Source organism: Dama dama, chromosome 10, assembly GCF_033118175.1.
Source record: "Dama dama isolate Ldn47 chromosome 10, ASM3311817v1, whole genome shotgun sequence".
Taxonomy (NCBI): domain Eukaryota; kingdom Metazoa; phylum Chordata; class Mammalia; order Artiodactyla; family Cervidae; genus Dama; species Dama dama.
In genome coordinates this window covers 28,621,462-28,646,114 of record NC_083690.1, presented here as the reverse complement: position 1 = coordinate 28,646,114, position 24,653 = coordinate 28,621,462, and the positions used below count along the sequence as shown (strand labels likewise).

At 39.2% G+C, this 24,653-nt stretch overlaps 1 protein-coding gene across 1 annotated transcript in view; it reads right to left on the bottom strand.

Annotated features, from left to right (window-relative positions):
• The window catches only part of VKORC1L1 (vitamin K epoxide reductase complex subunit 1 like 1), a 56,233-nt gene extending 33,569 nt beyond the window's left edge, over positions 1-22,664 (bottom strand). Inside the window, exon 1 of the mRNA XM_061153348.1 lies at positions 22,448-22,664. Coding sequence (XP_061009331.1) covers positions 22,448-22,641 — 194 coding nt within the window. The 5' untranslated portion in view covers positions 22,642-22,664. The remainder of the gene's footprint in view (positions 1-22,447) is intronic.
• Positions 22,665-24,653: the final 1,989 nt, after the last annotated feature.

Here is a 24,653-nt window from a genome sequence, read left to right as displayed (position 1 = left end):
TTCGGAGGTCTCAAAAAATAGCTCAAGAAGTAGGTGTTTTCTAGAATAGACCCACATAGCACTATTTGCTAATAACCCTTGAGTCTAAATTTCTACTACTAAATATCTTGTGATACCACATTTAAATTGTGTGTTGAGGTGGTTGAGATAAAGAAACAAATGACAAAACTAATCAACAAATGGATACTCCATTTTCTTTTATTTCCTACTGGTTTAAATTCCCTAGAGGTAATAAAAAAGATATAAAAACCTAAGAGTCTAAAAAAGCTGGTATAAATTGAGGTGAAAATTTAATGTTTTAAAAGAATTTGAGACAATTCTGCATATGTAAATAATCACAAAGTGAGAATAATCTAAGATGAGGAACGATTTCACAGAGATAAAAAAATTTTCTGAGATGAAAAACATGATTTGCCAAATTTGAAATAGCAATAGAAGCAGTGAACAGCAGATGAAGTATTACCAAATGAAAATTAATGACATGATAACACAAATGGACAAATGATCCCACAACTCTAATCAAAAGGACAAAACAGATCAATGAAATTTAAAAGTTAGAAATATTATACAGATCAACTTTTACCAATAAGAGCTGTAGAAAGGAAAAGAGTTCATTATTCTACAAGTTTATTGAGCATATAGTATAATATAGTCAGGCAGTGAGGAAACAATAGTGAACAAGATAGACATGGAAAAGTTCATCTTCTAGAACAAATGAGGCTGAAGCAATAACCAAAGAAATTAAAACAATATACTGCTGAAGAATGGAGAAAGGAAGAAAAGAAGGAAAAAGAGGAAGAAGGAGAAGGAAAAACAAATGTACAATTTTGTCTTCTGGCCAAATTTAATACAAAGACATTCTGGTAGAATTTTCGAACTTCAGAGAAACAGTATCCTTATAAGCCTTCAGAGTGGAAGTCAAGTTACCTACAATTAAAACAACTGTTTTAATGCTTCATGTTAAACATTTAGGCAATGTTTAACTACTATTACAGGTGGACAAGGATGATGTTAATTCGGCATTCCTATATGCTATAGAGGGAACATAAATTGCTATAATTGTCTAGAATTAAATTTCACAATTCTACCTCCAGGAATATAGCCTGAAAATGGTTGGTTATAGAAAAATAACCAATGAGGTAAAGGTTTACATAAAAGTGTACAAGGATGCTCATCACAACATTTAAAACAGCAAATTGAAAAAACCTACAGGGGAAACAATCTAGGACGAAACAAATTACATTTTGGCCATTTAGTGGAATTCTACTCACACATCAAAAGCTGCTTTCAAATACTTTATTACAAGTCAAAATGCTTACAATTCAAACTAACTGAAAACAAAGAGCACAGTCTCAATTTTGTTCTAAAAAAAAAAAAAAACCACAGGGACTTCCCTGATGGTGCAGGGGATGTGGATGGATCCCTGGTTGGGGAACCAAGACCCCACATGTCATGGGACAATTAAACCCGTGCATCGCAACTAGAGAAGCCCCCAGTTTCTGGTTCTTTGCTTGTCTGGTAACTTTTGATTCGATTGTGAATTTTATGCTTTGGGTGCTGGATTTTGCTATACTCCTTTAAATAGTGCTTGACTTCATGCTGGTGTGCAGTTAAGTTTCTTGAAATCAGTTGGATCCTCCAAGGCTTGTTTTTGTGCTCTGCTGGAGTGGGTCCAGAGCAGCCTCAATTTAAGGCTAATTGAGCCCTATTACCAAGGCAGTACCTTTTTAATGCCCGTACATACTCTGGCAAGTGAGGACACAGACATTCCCAACCTGGCTGAGTTCCGGCTCACCATTTTTCCAGCACGGTTCTTTCTCTGGCCTCAGACGATCTCCTCTCATGCACGTGCAGATCAGTACTCAGCCAGACTCAAGGGGATACCTCTGCATATCTCTGGCGTTTTCTGTGCCACTTCCTCTTCTTGTCTGCCCCACAAATTATAGCTGCCTTGGCCCCTTCAAACTTCTCTGTCTTCTCAACTCAGTGAGATCACCGGGCTCTATTTGGGTTCCCCACTCCTGCTCTGCAGCCCAAAAACTACCTCCAGATAATAAAGTGGGGCAACCACAGAGGCTCCTTAGATTTGTTTCCCTTCCTTCAGTGATCACATTCCTGTGTTTGTCTGTTACTTCATATATTGCCTAGTTTTCTAATTGCTTAAGGTAGCAAGGTAAATTCAGTCCCTGTTATTCCATACAATGCTGGACAGAATAAATATGGTAAAAATATGGTATATCAACTATCGATTTTACAATTTCCTAAAGCCTTTGTCTTAGTCTTCATCCAGCACTCCCTCTTTAAAAAAAAAAAAATCTATTTTTTCCTGGAATTTGCTCCACTCTCAATCTGACACTACACTCTCTTAATTCTGCTTCTCTGATTATGATTTATTCTTGAATCCTCAAATACAGGCAAGTTTCCAAAGTCCTGTGCTTGCCACATTTCCTTCTCCATCTGTGCAGGATAGTACCATGTGTAATTTCAACAAGCCTCACAGTTTCATTCGTGACCTCTTCTGCTGCTGACTCTTAACACAAAAGAAGCACCATATGTAACTGGCCTTGGACTTCTTCATTCATGAATAGAACACACACACAAGAAAGCAGAATACAAAATGCAAAATCTCAACTACATCTTGAAATTTGAGTTTATATATGTACATTTATATGTACGTAACCACATACACAAAAAAAACAGAAGTTAATTCAATGTTAATAACTTTATGAATACTTTTTATTCTATATATTTTCTGTATTTTCATTATACATATACATACACAAACACTAAATTTACAATGAGAAGTTTATTTTCTAAATCCCCATTTCTATGTCAGCTCCTGCTGTTTCATAGGCCAGCATCTCAAGTCAATATTTCCCCAAATCATATATCTTCCACCTAGGACCTGCCTGTCCCCCTCTGTTCTATTTAACGGGACAAGGTCCTCCCATAAACTTCAAAGTCATTTCAACTTGTTCTTCTATCTCCACATCAATTCCCCCAGTCAAAGGTTCCAATGAAACATTACTACAGAAGGCTCCAGACTAATGATCTCAAGCAGTACTGAATACCTAGCAGAATGAAAACCCCCTTTAAAATAGGTCAAAAATAGTGGAGAAAGCTGCCAAGAGAAAGCAATTCCCTTGGCACAGAACCAAACTGTGCCTGGGGTGAAGAGGTAGATTTTGAGAAGACCAAAGTTGGACAGTAAGGCCAGGGGAAAAACTACTGAGCAGGCTGATGGTCAAGAGACAGAACTTCATGAGCCTGTAGTTTGGTTGGCACCTACAGATGAAAACAGGAGAAACATGAGGTGAGATAAAGCTTCAAATAGCACTTTGGCATAAAGTGCTTTTGCTGCCAAAACTGGTGTTAAATGTTGGTTAGGTGAGTAATACACAGGATCAACTTTTTACTGTCTGATTAGCCATCTCTGAACAATACAGTTGTAACTTTTTACTTTAATGATCTCTTAAAACTAAGTAATAAATGAACAAGGTACAGAACACAAAGGTCACAAAATAGTTTAAATGCACTTTGAGGATGTTATGCTAAGTGAAATAAGCCAATTGCAGAAAGACAAATACTTTATGACTCTACTTTTATGAGGCATCCAGAGTAGTCAAAGTCATAGAAAAAACAAAAGTAGAATGGTAACAGCTAGGGATCAAGGTGAAGAGGAAATGGGTAGGAAATTTTAGAGTCACTTAATGGGTACGAAAGGCTCTGGAGGTTGGGTGCACAACAATGTATATAAACTTAACAGTAAATACTGAACTGCACACTTAAAATGGTTAAGATAGTAAAATTTACACTTTGTGAATTTTGCGACAATTTAAATTTTTTTTAATTTAAAAGTCACAAAATAATAATAGGAGGGTGTTTCCCATTATGTCCCCCACTCACCCACTTCTCAAAGAGTAAAAAAAAAAAAGTATACACACACACATATTTTTCTGTCCATATACATATATATGCATATTTTCTATCCTAGAGATATTCTATATAAGTCTGTATGTACGTGCCTTAAAAAATACACACATGGAAATGACAGCAAACTACATATACTGTTCATGCACCTTGGTCTCTTCATTTAATGTACCTTAGAGACATTTCTAAAGGAGTGCATATAGAACTTTTGAGAGCTACTACTAATTCATTGTATGACTATAACCATTACTTATTCTACCAGCTCCCAACTGATGGGTAAATAGGTTTTGTCCAAAATTTTGCTGTTATAAACACAGCAGTGATTATGTTCATACTGTTTCATCCCCATAAATACAAATGTGTATGTTTATGTATGTGTGTATTTACAAGCATAGAAGGGATTGCTAAAACAAAGGCATGTGCTTTATGACTATGTATATACACTTTTTTAAAATTATTATTAAAGTATAGCATACATTCAGAAAAATATACAAATCCTAGATTTATGGCTTGATGAATTTTCCAAATGTAAACACAACTGTGTAACCAGCACCCACATCAAGATATAGGACATTACAAGCCCTCACACCCTTCTTGTGTTCCCTTTCAGTGAGCTCCATCAAGGGTAACACTATCCTGATTTATAACACCATAGATTAATTGTGTCTGGTTTTGAACTTTTGTGTCTAGCTCTTCCACTCAATCGGAGAAGGCAATGGCACCCCACTCCAACACTCTTGCCTGGAAAATCCCATGGACGGAGGAGCCTGGTAGGCTGCAGTCCATGGGGTTGCTAAAAGTCGGACACGACTGAGAGACTTCACTTTCACTTTTCACTTTCATGCACTGGAGAAGGAAATGGCAACCCACTCCAGTGTTCTTGCCTGGAGAATCCCAGGGATGGGGGAGCCTAGTGGGCTGCCATCTATGGGGTCGCACAGAGTTGGACATCACTGAAGCGACTTAGCAGCAGCAGCTTCCATTCAATAATATGTTTGTGAGAATCATTTATATGATGTGTGAATCATCATTCATTCATTCCTTTTTTTTCTTTCTGCTAGGCCACATGGCATGTGGGATCTTAATTCCAAGACCAGGGATTGAACCCATGCCACCCGCATTGGAAGCATGGAATCTTAACCACTGAACTGCCAGGGAAGTCCTATAAATCATTCATTCTTGCTCTCTGCAATATTTCATTGTTTAATACCTCACAACTTATCCATACTACTCTTGAGATATGTGCATTCTTAATTTTAATGGATACCATCTTCTCTCCATAGTTTAGAATCCTACAGTTACTATATGGAAGTAGCTATTCCCCTACATGTTAGCCAAATTAAACTTTTTTCTCTTTGCCAATCATATTTATTAAAAATACTTTCAATATACTTTCAGTTTGCTTTTCTCTTATTATCTCTGAAACTGAGAATTATTTCCTGTTTAAAAATTGTTTTTACTTTCAACCGTCTTTGAACTGTGCATGCACGCTCAGTTGCTAAGTGGTGTCTGACTCTGTGACTCCATGGACTATATGGTCTGCCAGGCCCCTCTGTCCATGGGATTTTCCAGGCAAGAATATTGAAGTGGGTTGCCATTTGCTTCTCCAGGGGACCCTCTTGATCCAGGGATAGAACCCACATCTCCTGCATCTTCTACATTGGCAGGCAGATACTTTACCACCTGGGAAGCCCCTGAATGTCCTGTGTCTACTTGTCTACTGAGTTGTTGGCCTTTTCTATATTGATTTAAATGGATTCCCGGTTTTTTTTTTTAAAGAAAATTAGCTTCTTAAATCTCAGCATCCAAAAAACTAAGACTATGGCATCTGGTTCTGTTACTTCATGGCAAATAGATGGGGAAACAATGGAAACAGTGACAGATGTTATATTCTTGGGCTCCAAAATCACTGCAGACGGTGACTGCAGCCATGAAATTAAAGGACGCTTGCTCCTTGGAAGAAAAGCTATGACCAACCTAGACAGCGTATTAAAAAGCAGAGACATTACATGGCCAACAAAGGTCCATATAGTCAAAGTTACGGTTTTTTCCAGTAGTCATGAATAGATGTGAGAATTGGACAATAAAGAAGGCTGAACACAAAAGAAATGATGCTTTTGAACTGTGGTGTTGGAGAAGACTCTTGAGAGTCCCTTGAACTGCAAGGAGATCAAACCAGTCAATTCTAAAGGAAATCAGTCCTGAATATTCATTGGAAGGACTGCTGCTGAAGCTGAGGCTCTGATACTTTGGCCACCTGATGCAAAGAGCCGACTCACTGGAAAAAACCATGACGCTGGGAAAGACGGAAGGCAGGAAGAGGAGGGGACAGCAGAGGATAAGATGGTTGGATGGCATCATCAACTCAAAGGACATAAGTCTGAGCAAACTCCAGGAGATGGTGAAGGACAGGGAAGCCTGGCGTGCTGCAGTCCATGGGATCACCAAGAGTCAGCACAACTGAGTGACTGAACAACAACAAGCTCCTTAAATATGATGCATGGCAAGTTTTTATCCCAGTATGTCTTTGGAGTTCTAATTTTATGTTAGTTATTGCCATGCATAGGTTTTATTTATCTTTATGCAAACTTATCAACTTTTTTTCTTTGTAGTTTCTGGTGTTTCACAACACTTGGGGCAAATGGAACTCTCATACTTTGCTGGTGGGTATAAGCTGGTAGAATCACTCTGGAAAACTGTTTGGCAACATATACTAAAATTAAACATACACATATCCTATGACACAGCATTTCCTGTCAATTCCAACAGAAAATGAACACTTGTGCTCTCCCCACAAACATGCATAAGAATGTTCTCAGCAGTTTTACCCCCCAAAATATAAACAACCAAAATTTCTATCAACAGTAGAATAAAGTGTGACATATTAACACAATATAATTCGACACAACACTAACAAAGAACTATTACTAAAATGGAAGTAGCTATTCCCCTACATGTTAGCTAAATCAAACTCTTTTCACCAATCATACATATTAAAAATGCTTTCATTATGTTGCTATGTGCAACATAAATAAATCTCATACATAATGTTAAGCAAAAGAAACTAGACCCAAAAGACTTACCATATGATTCAATTTATGTGGAGACCAAAACCAGGCAAAACTAATCTATGGGCAAAGGTCAGAATAGTGGTTATCACTAGGGGAGGTCATACTGACTGGGAAGAACACAAGAAAGAATTTCTAAGTGTTGGAGATAGTCTACATCTTGATCAAGGCAGTGAGTACTTTGTGTATACATACATAAAAATTTGTTGAGTTGATTCCTTAAATATGTGTACTTTCCTGTGAATTGCATTTCAATAAAAGTTTTTCTCTTTCATTTAAAAAAATGTTTATTTTCTGAGAGGCAGAAAGACCAAGTTGTCTGTGGTTTTGTTGTTGTAGTTTAGTTGCTAAGTCATGTCTGACTCTTTTGCGATCCCATGAACAGCAGCCCACCAGGCTCTTCTGTCCATGGGATTTCCCAGGCAAGAAACCGGAGTGGGTTGCCATTTCCTTCTCCATGGTGGGTTGCCATTTTCTTCTCCAAGGTCTTTCTCTTTTAAAGTGAGATCACAAGCTAGCTTTTTTTTTTTCCAAATGGCTACTGAGTTTACCCAATACTATTTATTGAAAATTTGTTTTCATCTTTATCACATTTGACATTTCTATAAATGAGGCCACTTCAGTCCTCTCAACTCTATCCAGTGTAACTTGTCCACTCTGGTGCTCTTAATTACTTCAGCTGTAACACAGACTCTAATAGCATTAATCCCTTCTTCATGAACACTGGCTTTTCCATGATTTTTATGAAAAATTCCACTTTTGTCCTTTCATATGAACTTTAGAATCAAGTTTTGAAAATTTTGTTTGAGATATTATTATTATTACACTGGGTTTACAGATTATATTTCATGAACTTCAAGATACCTTCAATATGAAACTAAGACAACACTATAAATCAAGTATACTCCAACAAAAATTTTTCTAAAAAGATACAATTATTTTATATAGCACTAAAAAAAAACATTGCCCAGCTATGGCATAATGTTGATGATTTTTATTTTATGCCTATTGTTAAATTACTTTTTTCTATTCAAAAATTCCATTAATAAGATATGCAATACCTCTAGAAGTCTATAAAACATTATTGAGAAAAAAACAAAAGAAGATCAAAACACAAGGAGAGATAATATTCATGAACTAGAAGACTCATTGCTATAAAGATTTCAATTGCACCTAAACTTATCATTGCAGAATCTTACAAGCTGATTTTAAAAGGTATATGCAAATGCAAGGAGCCCAAAATAACCAAGAATTATCTATTGCATATCAAGGTTTATCAAACTAGAGTAGTAATTCTCAAACTTTTCAGTCTTATACTCTTAAAAGTTATTGAAACTCTAAAGAGCTTTAGTTTATCGGAGTTTATTTTTTACCTTTGAAACTAAACAGAAAATTCATTTTAAAATAACAAGAAACTTATCACATGCTAACAGAAATAAATTTATGAAAAACAACTGTTTTCCAAAACAAAACATTTAGTGAGAAGAGTGGCACGGTTTTACATTTTTATAAATCTCTTTAACATCTAGCTTAATAGGAGATGGCTGGATTCTCAAATCTGCTCCTTTATTCAATCAACTTCAATATCACATGTCACACATTCTCTGGAAAACCTACTGTATACTCATGAGACAGTGAGTGAATAAAGCAAATAACATCTTATTATTACTATGAAAACAGTTTTGACCTCAGAGACCCCTTAAAGGGTCTCAGGGACTCTACATGGTCCCAGGAGAACTACTGAAATAGACTACTAATGCAATGGCATTTTGGCATAAGGACAGACAAAATAGAGAAATGGAATAGGAGGGCCCAGACAAATCCTTGTCTATACAACCAGCTGACTCACGACCAAAGTGACTCTACAGAGCAGGGGAGAGCAGACATTTTAAAAAGCAGTGCCGCAATAATACTGGGTTGGCCAAAAAGCTTGTTTGGGTTTTTCTGTAAAAGTAATGGGAAAAGCCCAAACACTTTGGTCAACCCAATAGTAATTGGATATTCATATAAGAAAAGAACTAAATTGATCCCTATCTTACACCATTAAAAAAATCCCACATAGACTATTGATCTGTGAATAGCAAAACCTAACAGAAAATAATAGCAAATATATCTTTATCACCTGGATAAAAAAGTTCTAATTATAAAGGAAAAGACTAATGTACTTAACTATATTAAAATTGAGAATCTGTGGGCTTCCCTTGTGGCTCAGCTGGTAAAGAATCCGCCTGCAATGCAGGAGACCTGGGTTCGATCCCTGGGTTGGGAAGATCCAAATGTTAAAAATAAAAACTAAAATTGAGAATTTGTTAATCCAAAAATACCTTTAAGAAAACGAAAAGGTAAGGCAAGCCATAAGTGGAAGATGAAATCTGCAATATAGGTATCCGAAAATACACACACACACACACACACACACACACACAATAAGAAAAAGACAGAACAGCAGATAGGAAATTGGGCAAATGATTTTAACGAGTCCTTCTAAAAGATGATGGTCAATAAATAAACGAAAGGCTGCTCAATCACAGTAGTAATCAAGGGAGTGCAAATTAAAACCAACGAGGAGTGTTAAATAGTACAACCACTTTGGGAAACTATTCTGTAGTTTCTAATAAAATTAAATGCCTGCCTGATGACCCAAAATCCACTCCTCAATACATACTCAAGAGAAATGAGTATGTATATATAGAAAGATGTGCACGAGAATATTCATAGCAGCGTAATTCAAAATAGCCAAACTTAGAAACAACAATCAATAAAAAAAAAATGATAATCATAAAATGGGACTAAGCAATGAAAAAAGAATAACTGATAAAACCAACAAATTGGATAAATTGCAAAAAACATTATTATGATGGGCAAAAGAAGTCTGACACAAAAGAGTGCATACTGTTATGAGCCCATTGACATGAAGTTCAAGAACAGGCAAAACAAATTTATACCAGTAGAAGTCAAAGCAGTTTTATCAGAATACAGATTCTGTAAGCAAAGGAGTATGAGAGAACTTTCTCGAGTGATGGAAATGCTCTACATTTTCATGTGAATATGGTACATGCATATGCAAAATATTCTTCAAGGTGTACATTTAAAATTTTTGCAACTTACTGGATATGACATATACCTCAGAGTACACACAAAAATCCATCATATATAAACCAGAATGGTTAACTGAACAGATTGACAATTCCAAGGCTTGGCAAAGAGGTAGAATAATAGGAATTCTCATACATTGCTGATAGAACTCTAAACTGGTGCAACTCATTGAAAAAAAGAGCAAAATAATCAATTGTGATATATTTGCATAACAGAACATCCCACAATGACGAACCAACTACAGCTCCATCACACACAGATGAATCTCACAAAATAATGTTGAGTGAAAAGAGCCAGAGTGAAGTATACAAAATAAACGGTTCCATTTGTATAAGGCTGAAAAAGCAGGCAAAACTAAACCACCAAATTTGGGTGCAACCTTAGGTAGAAAAGTAAGAAAGTGATTATGATATCGTAAGAGTCAGGGCAGAGGGCTTCCCTGATGGCTCAGTGCTAAAGAACCCGCCTACCAATGCAGGAGACATGGGTCCAATCCCTGGTCTAGGAAGAGCCCACATGCCTTAGAGCAACTAAGCCCGTGCCCCACAACTACTGAGCCTGCACTCTAGAGCCCATGAGCTGCAACTACTGAAGCCCACGCACCCCAGAGCCAATGCTCTGCAACAAGAAAAGCCACCACAATGAGAAGCCCACGTACCACAGTGAAGAGTAACCCTGCTCACTGCAACTAGAGAAAAGCCCGTACAGCAGTGAAGAGACAGCACAGCTAAAAACAAATAAATAAAATGAGATCTCTGTCCTGACTTGTATATATATATGTGTATGTTACACATATATATATGTGTATGTAACATACATATGTTACATACACATATATATATACAAGTCAGGACAGAGATCACTCTAATGAAGGAGCAGAAGTATAGTTCATAAGGAGGAATTTTAGGGAGGGCTTTCTGCGATGCTGACAAATACTTAGTGACCTGAATGTTGGTTACAAGGCTTATGCTTTTTAATCACTACATCAAAGAAAGATGCACAGACCAATGATTTTTCTGTATGTATCAGAACAAAAGTGAAAAGGTTACAAATCAGGAAAAAAAAAAAAAGATGTAAAAAAGTCAGCTGGACTTGATGGGGTTTGCTGGGGGAAGAGAGAAATAAAGAGACAGCCAAGGGAAACTGCCGGATTTCTGACTTGCACACCAGTTTGGGTGGGCATGCCTTTCACTGCGATAAGGAAACAGCATTTTCAGGGGAAAGATATGAAATAAAGTACCTTTGAGACATCCAGGCAGAGATGTCCAGTGGGCAATTAGATATGTTGATCTCGAGCTCAAAGGAGAGGTCCAGAGGAGAGAAATTTTGGATTCACCTGTCAGGGAAATCATGGACAGGGAGATGACTGTTGAGGGAAATAAGACTGACAAGAAGGTATGGGGCTGATCCCGGGTATGCCAACATTTAACAGGCAGGTACAGAAGAAGAAGCCAGTAAAAAAAACCAGAACACTGGGAAGGAACCAAGTGGTGGGAGGACTATCAAGAGTGTGTGGTGAACCATTAAGCAAAGGAAGAGAACGTCTCCTGAGTAATCAGTCACTCACTGCAGGCTGGTGCATAGTTTAGAAAGCATACGCGTTATGCACAATACTCAGCGAGCCACTTTTTACTCCACCTCTCTCTGGCTGATTTGGGAAAAGCAACAACCAAGAGAAAGCCAATGCTTCTGAAAACGGTTGTAAGTTTTCATGTTGTCTTTGGAAGTGAGAAACGAAGGCCCCTCTCACTCTTCTCCCTGATTCTCAGGACGGAAGAAGATAGAATGGAGAGAACTGTTAGGTCTGCACCACTGGGCAGAATCGCCATGAAAAGGTCAGCACACAGGTGCAGGCTCACTTTTACGTGTCTTCCATGTGACTGAAGTGGCATGAGACGCCTTCAAGAGAGGACTTCTGCTACTCCAAGGGAGAGCCAGAGCTAAACCTACTACTTGGGCAGAAAAGGCCAGAGGCAGGAGGCCAAGGCCAGATCAGCAGTCAGCCGGGGCAAATGGGCTCTCTCTGGTTACAAGGCCCTGAGCACTGATACGAATGGGTCAGACCAGCTTTGCCCACATCACAAGGGAAAGATCTAGCTGTGCTCAAAAACTGGGGAGATGGAGGGCATCCATCTCATAGCCTGGGTCAGTTTCAAGCAAATGAAGCTAAACTAAATTGAGAAAAACATCAACTCCACATAAAGCAGTGGGGTTCATTCGAGTCTTCTGTCTTGGGGTTTGGTGCTCAAGTCCTAGTCAAGAATAAGAGGCAAAGTTTGGGGGGTTTTATTGCCAGTACAAATACTTAATATAAATCTCTCCCTTAGGAACCCCAAAGACTTGAAAACGGTGGCTATGGACTGGAGAGAATTCTAACATTCCTGGATCACACCAGAACACCATCATAAAATTTCTCAATTTCTAGTACCACATCAAATCACATACAAAACAAAACACAATGGACATCTAGGTTAAATCTGCATGAGATTTAGCAACTCCAGAAGAAGCAGAAAGTCAAAATGTTTGTTTGTTCCTTGATAAAAAGATTTTAGTGAAGGCTGTCTCCTTCCCAAATTCACCTATAAAGTCAGTACATCTCTAATAAAAATTTCAATGGGATTTTTTTTTTAGAGCTTATCAAAATAAATTATAAAATTCACCTGAAACAATAAATGCATGATAATAGCCCAGAAAAAAATGAAAATGAGCATATTTGCTCTAGCTGGTATCAAACTGTAGTAAATAAAGCTGCAGGGGAAAGGGGCACTGTGTAATAGAATTCTGCAGAAACATACACAAACACACCAGGGGAAATGAACAGAGCGTCCAGAGGCCCTACGTATATAAGGAGATTCTTGCAGCACTTCAAACATGGACAAGTCAATAAGTGAAATCAGGAAAAGCTTGTCAGCTGAGAAAAAAGATCTCTACCCCTACATCAGACAAAACAGTAAATTCCACACAAAATGAACAAGTTAAATATGATATGAAAAAACAAATTTCAAACACATGAGAATTAAAAAAAAAAAAATCTTGGGATGGTAGAGATTTTGTTAAACAAGATTAAAGGAAAAAAAAAAAACTCAAAAAAACTCAAACAAAGAAGTCAAAGATGGGACCACATAAAAAGTTTAAACTTCTATATGAATAAAAACACCATAAGTGAAATTAAAAGACAAGTGAGAAGAAATTAGGTGAAAAATATGTGTAATGCATATAACAAAGGATTAACTACTGTAAACTACTGTATATCTGAAGAATTCCTGCTAACCAATAAGAAAAAAAAAAAAAAAAAGACAACCCTGAAGGGAAAAAAATGGTCAAAGACATGAACAGGCAACATCCAGAAGGAATATGAATGCCCACTAACCATATGTCTGCACAAAAGTTAGGTTACAGACTCATCTAAAGCCTGATAAGCTATATTTTAGATGATTAAGAAATTAATTTTTTCAAAACCAAAAGAAATTATAAATATACATTCATCTGATGTCAGAATGAGAAAAGCCCTTCTAAATTTAAAACCTAACAAAAACAAAGAAAAATAAATTTTATATACTTTAAAAAACCCCTAGTACTGCAAAAATTAATGAAGTAGAAAATGGCAAAAATATTAACAAAATATAATAACTTATTTATGTACTTTAAATATAGAAAGCATTATCTAAATCAATATAGAAATTCTTAGATCTATACAAGCAAGACTGGAGAAAAAAATGCAAACAGTTAAAACAAGGTGAAAACCATGAAACCTTGCTTATACTTGGGTGGGGGGAAGGAAGTCAAAACAACGAGATGACATTTTTCACACATGAAATTGATAAAGGTATAAAAAAATGAGAATGCCCAATACTGTCAGAGGCACAGGGCACCTGATGTTCTCCTATTTACCTTACAGGTGGAATTTTTAATGACATGAGAAGAGTTGTGACTTGTTAAATGAGGAAAAAAGATATAAAATATACACAGTATGATCTCAACCATATTTTAAAATAATAGCTAAGTTTTATGGACACTTTCTTCTCTGCCAGACACTGAGCTAAGACTGTCTACAGGTTATTGGTGCATTGGTGCACTTCATATTTACAATAACCCTGAGTTAGACACTTTATTATCCTTATTTTATGGAGAAACTGCGACTTCAACCCAGATACATCTGCTCTAGTCTGTGATTGTAACTACTAGTACAATGGACAGGAGGAAATAAATCAAACTCCTAAGAGTTGAATATACTCCTTTTACTTCCTATTTTGTCATGGATATTCCATTCCATTATTTTACTTCTAAATACAGTGCTGCTTTCAAAAGGTCAATAATCACACAACAGTGACAACAGCATCCTTGAAATGCTGACAATTTCAGGTGCTAATGACAAAAGAAACTTTATAGATCATAATCCAGGGGATTTAAAAAAATTTTTTAAGCAAAGGAATGCTTTTCTAAGTGAAATTTTATATGGACCTACAATATGAGAATCAAATTAAAGCAGCATTTTATTCTGTTAGTGTATTTGAAAAGCTCAAATTTATAATATTTACAGTGAAACTCTTCTGATGAACACAAACTCTAAATTCTGGAAGACTGGGAAAAATCTGTTTTGTTTATTGCCCAGTATAAAAAAAAAAAAAAACCTGATTCACAGAGATTAGCAGTTACAAATAAGTCTTTGTCATTCTTTTAAAAATAGCACATTATTGCTATCTAAGGATTTATTACACCTGTCCAGAAGTCCAAGTAGAAAAATTCTAAGTTAAATCTCTAATAATATCAATGAGAATATGTGGTAACCACAAATATTTTGGTAAAACAAACATGAAACTTAAAATATATACTAATCTGACATTAAGACATTATATACACAAAACAGTCACATTTACTGCACAATGCAATGAAAGGTGTTTATAGGAGTAAATTTGCTCCTATAATCTTACATGAACAAATAAGCAGTGGTCTGAATTTTTAAAAGAACAATATAAAGCTACAATTTTTCCAATCAACAGAATTTTTAGAAATTCAAGTACATGCACAAAGAAAGCAAGAAATGTCATTATAAGAATTGTTACCTGGCTGTTGGCATTATGGATAATTTTAGTTTTTTTTTCATTTTGTTTATTTTTCCTCAAATATCTTAAATACATTGCCTTTTCTTTTTTTTTTTTTTAATGTTTCATTTAAAAATAGTCATAAATCACAGGAATTTGCAAAAAACTATACAGGAAGGACCCAAGGGCCCTTCACCTAACTTCCTTCAATGGTAATATCTTACATACTTCTATGCAAGATCACAACCAGGAGACAGACCGTGGTACAATCCACAGTTTATTAATATCTTCAGCACTTTTACATTCATGCGTGTGTTCTATGCAATTTTATCACATTTGACACTTGTAGCTTTGAGTAACAACAGCTGAGATACAGAACAGTTCCCTCCCCACAAAGCTCCCTCATGCTGCCTCCTTAACCACACCTTCCCCTATTCCTAACTCCTGGCAACAACTAATCTATTCTTCATCTCTATCATTTTGTTATCTCAATAATGTGATATAAACGCAACTGTATAGAATGTAACCTTTAACGACTGACTTATTTTTTTAACCTAGATAACCTGGCAGTACAAATCAGCAGTCTCATTTGTTAAAATTTAGCATGATTTGAATGTGTATCAGTGTTTGAAGTGAAGTGGAAATCGCTCAGTTGTGCCCAACTCTTTGCAACCCCATGGACTGCAGTCTGCCAGACTCTGTCCATGGAATTCTCCAGGCCTTAATACTGGAGTGGGAAACCGTTCCCTTTCTCCAGGGGATTTTCCTAAAATAGGGATCAAACCCAGGTCTCCCGCGCTGCAGGTGGAAATAGGTGGATTCTTTACTGTCTGAGCCACCAGAGAAATCCAAGAATACTGGAGTGGGTAGCCTATCCCTTCTCCAGCAGATGTCTCCAACCCAGACATCAAACCGGAGTCCTGCAGTGCAGGTGGATTCTTTTCCAGCTGAGCTACGAGGGAAGCCCTGGTTTACAACGTTTACAGTGTTTTAAAGTTTACAATGGTAAAAATGTGACTCAAATGCTTATGAAATCCTTGTTGTACTACCATAAAACTAGGATTCTGGGGAATGAATTCTTTAAATTAATAATCTGGTACAAATCTAGTGCAATCTAGTACAAACACAGTACAGAAGAGAAACCCACGGCACAGTGCTTCTAAGTCTTATCTATGTTTACAAGAACACGTGGCTTACAAGAATGCCTGGCTGTGCATTTTTCTGGCCAGCCTCTAGATTCCAGTCCTTTCCTGACCCAGGTAAGTTTCTGTTACGTGACAATATGACTGTTTGCTTCCCCCCACAGAACGGTCACCATTTTTGCCTTTCCACATATTTAGAATTCTTTCAAATCAGCCAGGAAATGAATCCCTCCCTCTCAAATTCTTGGTTCTGGAGATTTACCTACACCACACCCCAGGCCCAACTCACAAGTCTCTAAGTCCTTATGAATCAACGCCTCTCTCTGAAAGGAATACCCCACCCTAGTACAAATTCAAACTAACTCTTTTCCCCTCCCCTCTATACCTCCAGGTACCTAGATCCACCTTATGTTTCTTCTCTCAGCTATTCTGTTAGGTCTTCCTGATCCTCACCCCACTAGGAATCTGTTCACTAACTAGGTGTGACAAAAGCCGTTATCTCTACAAGTTTAGGCTTAGAAAGCAAACACTCCAAGGACTGACTTCTTGAACATCATGCCTTCATAGTAATGTTCTTGCTTTTCCAAAAAGATCACTCTCAATAAGTAAAAGCTAAAACACTAAACTAGGCATTTTTGACACACAGATGAAAAAAAAAAAAAAAGGCATAGATGTGTGTATATTTTTTAAAATTTGGCTCATATTGGTATCACTGTATCACTATCAGATCAAATGGAATTTAAAGTAGAGGTAAAGAGGGACTTCCCTGACAGTCCAGTTAAGACTGAGCTCCCACTGCAGGGAGCACCAGTTTGATTCCTGGCTGGGAAACTAAGATCCCACAAGCTGCAGAGCAAAAAATTTAAAAATAAAGTAGTGGTAAAGAGCCAGATTGCCTGGGTAAAAATGTGATCTCTGCCACTGTATTTTTAAATCAAGTTTCATTTACCTTCTGCATACTTCAATCTTCTCATCTGTAAAATGGTGAAAAAAGTGCCTCACAAGACAGTTTTAAGAATTAAATAACATATGTAAAGCATTCAGAACACTGCCTAGCACACGGTAGACATTATCCAAGTATTAACAATTATCTCTAACACATGGCAATCCAGGTTCACCTCTTTTGTGATATCTATTCCACTTACACTCTGATGTTCATACTGCTTCTGAAATTTCCATCCCAAGAAACAATGGTCACATAAGAATCTGTGTTTTATTTATTAAATTCATCTTGATCAAAACTAACTAGCAGAACAAATTTTCTCTTACACAGAAGCAGTTACTATTAACATTCCACCAAACATGAATGTAAGCACTTAAAAGTATAGTGGTGATGGAAAGAATGCTAGCAAAGAGTAAAGTACAGTACAGAACACGGCAGCTTTATGTTTAAAAAACTGGGAGACTAATATGTCATATTTATGCTTGTATACTCATAAGAAGGCTCTATAAAGTTTAATGTCTGATTAAGGAAAGGAAGAAGTACAAGCCTGGGAGAAGGATTATGAAAGGGGTGATTCATTGTATATACTTTAGTGTCTTTCAAATTTAAAGCAGTGAATATATTATTTATGTGTGTGTTAGTTGCTCTGTCATGTCTGACTCTTTGCAACCCCACTGACTGTAGCCTGCCAGGCTCCTCTGTCCATGAAATTCTCCAGGCAAGAATACTGGAGTGGGTAGCCATTCCCTTCTCCAGAGGATCTTCCCAACCCAGAGATCAAACCTGGGTCTCCTGCACTGCAGGCAGATTCTTGACCATCTGCGCCACCAGGGAAGCCCATATTATCTATATAAGAACCTAATTTTAAACATGGAGGTGGCGGGTGGTGGTCCGTCTAAACAAGTACTCTGAAAGCTAGTCTTCTAGTCCCAAGTTGCCACTAACTCTGTTACCCTGGGCAAGTCATTTACCTGTGAGTATAGCTGGACCAAGCCAGGGACAGCAAAGATTTCTAGGTTCTAAACTAATTTCAAAAATGTATCTCAAAGAGGAGGGTAGTAAATAGATGGTACTATCTTTAAGATATGAGGGGGTCCTAGTTCAACATTTTGCAAAGTAAGGCAACGTTTTGAGAACATGAACTGTCAAGCTTATTAATCTTTCAAGATTATTTCTGTCTCACATAAAAGTTCTTCTTAGAAGAAGGGGTCTAATGCAACTTACAGGAAACACCTTTAAAGAATATTCTGCACGTTATTTTGTGTCTCTTGCCATACCTTTGGAGTTGTTTAAATGGATTTTATTAAGTTTTGTGTGTTTTTTTTAACATGGACCATTTTTAAAAATCTTAATTGAATTTGTTACAATACTGCTTCTGTTTTATGCTTTGTTTTTTCGACCCCAAGGCATGTGGGACTTTGCTCCCTGATCAAGGGATTGAACCCATGCCCCCTGCACTGGAAGGCGAAGTCTTAACCACTAGACTACCAGGGAAATCTCTGGACTTAAGTTTTCATACTAAAGTCTTTATACTATGCCATGGAGTGAGCAATAAAGTGCATGTGTGCATGCTCAGTTACTAAGTTGTATCTAACTCTTCATGACCTCATGGACTGCAGTCTAACAGGCTCCTCTGTCCATTAGATTTTCTAGGCAATAATACTGGGTTGCTATTTTCTTCTCCAAGGGATCTTCCCAACCCAGGGATCAAACCAGCATCTCCTGTCTCCTGCACTGGCAGGATTCTTTACCACTGAACCACCTGGGAAGCCCCAGCAATAAAATACACTAGAACAATTTACATCTAAAATATAACAAGAAACTTATATCATAAAGGCATTTATGATGAGACACTGCAAAAAAATAATCATTCCACCTCCAGTCAATAACAGCTGTAACTGAGTGCATACTTTATTCCAAGTATCATCCATTTATTCATTCCGTGTATCCTTTTTAATCCTACCATTCATATGGCAATGTAGGTTTTAATATCCCCATTTAACAGGAGAAGCGACTATGGCTCCATGAAGATGACAACTAGCCTGAGGTCACAGTCTAACAAGTGAAGAGCTAGGAGTCCACCAAAAATCTTTGGATATGAGCTCAGTGCACTCTAGACAGGGATTAGCTGGCAGGCTGGTGCAGACTTGCAATAATGTTTTTTAGTAATTTAAATATAAATGAGGAAAAATAAAAAGAAAGTAAACTTTTCAACAAAGCTAACTGATTCAATTTAAAGGTCTTTCACGCTGAGTTCTAATTATTTGAGCTAAAATATCTTTACTTAAAATGACAGTGACAGTAGACAGTGCATCTCTTTTGCCTCCTGCATTAGTAGGCGGGTTCTTTACCACTAGGAAGAAGCCTGGCACGTCTCTTGCAGCCTCCCAATTTGGGGGGGAATACTTCTGAAATCCAAAAAATTGGGGAACTACTTCCTTAGATAATGATGCCTCCCAAAATAACAGAGGACTTCAGTCACTCACACACACACACACACACACACCTCAAGACTCTCTCATTAATCTCTATTTTACTTGGATTGGGACACTGAAGGATTGAGAAATGGGAGTAAAGTGAGTTTCAGCAATCCAAAATTACATGAGTTAATGTAGGGTTTGGGCAGAGAACTTTCCTCAGGATTTGTTTCACTGGTTGATTTTTCTCATTCTTCATCTTCAATTCTACTCACTCAAACCTGGGCTCAAAGTTTCTGTTCCTAAAATAGTCACATTCTTTACTACTACTGCTAACTGGCAATCAATACTTAAGTCAAATAATAAGAGCTACTACTTGAGGTCTCCAATAATTTGCTTTTATTTAAAGCCTTTTTCACTCTGACAAAATAAAAACTTTTAATTAGGTCTAGTCTACTACTTCCAAAAGAAAATTGGTCTATAAATCAGACTCAAGCAAATTTCCAAATTTATCTATCTCCATGTATATGGATAGATATAGTGTGTGTGTGTGTGTATATATATATATATATATACACACATATGGCTTTGCAGGTAGTTTACAAACAAGTTGGTCAAACTAGATAAATTTCTTGAATTTTACTGTATACATGGCAAATAAGCTACTTATTTCTCTTATTAGCATGTCTTATTTCTTACCTTCTTTGGTGAGCAAATTTAAAATAGTCTATGTACACAGCAACACAAATATTAGTTTCAGTCACAACATATTAAATTCACATTTAAAATCATAAAGAGATCCAGATTTTTCAGTCTTACACATAAACTTTTAATCTCACTTGATGCTATTTATATTATTTTATGGTGCCTTATTAAAATGAAATCAGAGCACAAAAACCTGTATCTCACAGGACACATAACTGAAAATATTTAAAATCTGTACTTACTACATGACTCAAACCACTCTTCTTAAAAGGAGAGTCAATTTTAAGAACTTAAACATGCAGTCTGGATAACATAAATCACTCTTTCCATGCCCAAAACTTAAAAGATCTAGTAAAATTTATTATACACTATAATGTATCCAAAAGCTAAAACTGGTAATAATTCTGCTTAAATTCCACGTTAATCTAATATCAAAACTTATTTTATTCTCTTTTCAAACACCTGATATATACTGCTGCACAGTCTTTTCATTATATACTTATTCAGCTAACTTTGGGTGCAAGGTACTCTAAGTATAAAAGTCCTTTCCAATGGATAGTGAAAATAATATACAAATGTTTACATAAAATACACTCAGTGGTCCTCAAAAGGGTATCTGAGAGTCTGTTAGTTCTATTAACTTGGTTCAAAATACCCAACAACAAATGTAAACTTTTTGTCACTTTGTTGTATTTTAACTGTTAACTGGTATCTACATTTTAAACACATTGTATCTAATGTGGCAATAATAACTATTTTCCCACTAAAAAGTTACAGATGAGAAAGAGTACCTGGCTCACTAAGAACATTAAGTGGAAAAGATCCTCAGCCTGGAGCTTGTAAATAGTAACAAGACAAACTCCAAAGCTAGGTTGTTCATATAATCACCAATATGTAGGTCAAAATAACTAGTGAGCTATATACATTACTGTCTGCCTAGTAAGTTACAGATCAACAGGAGAGGAAGAAACTGCTCAAACGTGACTACCGCTAACAAACTGAAAATATTAGGCATAGTATGTCTCTATTAACAGTGCAACCTGTATAACCTTTTACTTTTGCTACTTTTTAAAAAGGAACCCTCCTCAAAAAAAGAAAAAAAAGAGCCGCCCCTTTAAAGATGTAAATTCCTCTTTTTTTTCAAAGTAATTTGCCTAGGAAATCTAACGTATAAAATAAACTGTAACAACTACAACATGCTTAAAAACCTAAGATTATCAGTAAAACAAACCAATCCCTCCAGTTTAGCAATCTATTTATTTTTAATCTTCGGTGGGTATTCCACTATAATAACCGTCAACGTTTAAAAGTCACCCTTATTCCCCAAACATCGTCATCACACAAGACATATTTTACTGAAATTAAGCTGAAACTAGACCCAAACTCAGGCCACCAGGCACCCTGAAATATACGAGGGGGAATCCAAGAAATCAGATATGTTGAGTGCCGGTATCTTCTTCCAGAGTAGGGTCAAATTCGTGTTTGCCTGCAAATGTCACTGTCTCAAGAAGTCTGCAAAATTCCCATCAGCGCTCCAGAGTACAAAGAGGCCTGACCACGGAAACACCTGTCCTAGCACCGGGAAGACATTGGGAAATGCAACCTCCGAGCCCACGCCGGCCGCACAGCCTAGGGCAGCAGCGGCGACCCCGGACGAGGGGTGGACACTGACCTCACGGCTCCTTCGGGCAGGGTCCCGCACCCCCGACCCGCCTCCCGGGGCGAGAACCAGGAAATCTGTCATGCCGGCCGGAACCCACCCTCCGTGAACCCCACTCGCCCCTTCCCAGCCTCCCCAACTGCTCCCGGTCCGCTCCGGCCTCCCCGGCTGCACTCTGCCACCTCATCCCTCCCTCCTCGTCCGTCTCGCGGCACCGCCACCTCAGCCCCGGCGGCCTGCACTCCGGCCGCCCCCCACCCCGGGCCGCCGCTCCCCCCCGGCCCCGGCCGCGGCCCCCTGCCCGGCTCGCGGCGCCGTCGGTCCCTCCGCGGCCCGGTCCCCGCCGCCCCCCCAGGCCCGAGCTCCCGCCGCGCGCTCCCCACCCCCAGCCTCCGCCCTCGCCCCGCTCGGCCGCTCCCGGCCCGCTCCCCCCAGCCGGGCTACCTGGAGGCAAGGGCGGCGGAGCACTTCACCCAGGGCCCCAGGTCGCAGAGGGCCCGGTGCTCGGGGTCCCGCTCCTTCTCTCGCTCCACGTGGTAGGCGTAGATGGAGAGCAGGATCCCGGCGGCGCACACTGCATACCGGGCCACCCGCTCCCAACGCGGCACCGACACTCTCAGCAGGACGGGCGCCGCCATCTTCCCCCCTCCGCCGCCGCCGCCGCCGCCGCCGCCGCCGCCTTCACCGCCGCCGCCGCCGCCGCCTCCCTCCGCCTCCACCTCAGCCGCCGCCGCCCGTCGGGGCCCGACCCAGCCGCTGCCGCTACCGCCACCGCCTCCGCCGCCGCCGCCACCGCCGCCGCCGCCGCCTCGCCCCATTGGCTCGACCGCCTCCTCCGGGCCCCGCCCCCACAGGCGCGCGGCCCAACCGCCCCGAAAGGAGAGAGCCCGACCGGGCAGGGAAGGCGCGCGCGGGCGCGGAGGGAGGGGGCGGAGCGCGCAACCGCCCGAGAGGCCGGCCGGCGGGCGGAGCCAGAGGCGGTGCGGCGCGCGCAGCGGGCGGGGCCGAAGAAGGGGCGGGGCCATGAGGTGGGGGCGGGGCTTTCGGGCGGGAGGGGCGGGGCGAGCTGGGGTGGGGCGGGGCGAGCAGGGGTCGGGTGGGGCGAGCTGGGGCGGGGCGAGCAGGGGTTGGGTGGCGCGGGCGGGTCGTATAGGGCTGGGTGCGAGGAATAAATTTCAAAGATATCAACGTGTGTGACTGGATAAGCCCTTGGCCTCACCTCCTGGGGGTCTAATCAATGGCCATACTTTCCGCCTTTTTTTGTCCATCACTTGATATTTTCTCACCCAATCCAAATTAACCTTGGCCATTGGCCAGAACTCCAGAGCCAAGCTCTATAGCCACGCTTACATTCCCTAATGTTCTCCATCACCACCTCCACGCACTTCGTATTCAACAAGTGCAAACTGAACTATTTTTTAAAATTATTTCTGAATGCCTTGCTTCCCTGTGAGCTGAATTTGAGATGGCTTAACTAAAGAAGTCTGAGAGCCGAAGAATTGATGCTTTTGAACTGTGGTGCTGGAGAAGACTTTTGAGAGTCCCTTGAACTGCAAAGAGATCAAACCAGTGAATCCTAAGGAAAATCAACCTTGAATATTCATTGGAAGGACTGATGTTGAAGCTGAAGCTCCAATACTTTGGCCTCCTGATGCGAAGAACCGACTCATTGGAAAAGACCCTGATGCTGGGAAAGATTAAAGGCAGGAAAAGAAGGGGATGACAGAGGATGAGATGGTTGGATTGTGTCACTGACTCGATGGACATGATTTTGAGCAAGCTCTGGGAGTTTCTGATGGAAAGGGAAGCCTGTGTGCTGCAGTCCATGGGGTCCCAAAGAGTCAGACAGGACTGAGTAACTGAACTGAACTGAAAACATAGAAAACAATAGTTCCTACATCAAATGTTGTTGTCAGAATTACATACAGGTTAGGAACTTGAGAACAAGATGGCAGGGGTGGGGAAAGTCGCCAGCATTCATGAGCTACTGAACAACAACATACTTCATATAATACAGTAAAATATAAAAATGAACTAAAAAATTAGGATGAAGAAAAAGCCTAGTCAAAATATAAGGAAAGACCAGGAGTGAGAACATAGGCAAGCAGGCCATAGAGTATCATATAATAATTTAAAACTGAGCCACAAATCTGGCTCTGAGCTTCCTGGTGGCCAAAACTAAAAGAAAAACACATGTATGTTATTCTCACTGTCTCTGAGAAACATATTGTTCTGCTAGCTTTTTCCTAGTTGTAACTGCAAGGAGATCCAACCAGTTCATCCTAAAGGAAATCAGTCCTGAATATTCATTGGAAGGACTGATGTTGAAGGTGAAGCTCCAATACTTTGGCCACCTGATGCAAAGAGCTGACTCATTTGAAAAGACCCTGATGCTGGGAGAGATTGAAGGTGGAAATAGAAGGGGATGACAGAGGACGAGATGGTTGGATGGCATCACCAACTCAATGGACATGAGTTTGAGTAAACTCCGGGAGTTGGTGATGAACAGGGAGGCCTGGCATGCTGCAGTCCATGGGGTCGCAAAGAGTTGGACACAACTGAGTGACTGAACTGAACTGTCCAAGAGATTTGTTTTATATAGGGATTTTGACTAACTGATGTCCTTGTATTATGTATTAATCAGTAACAA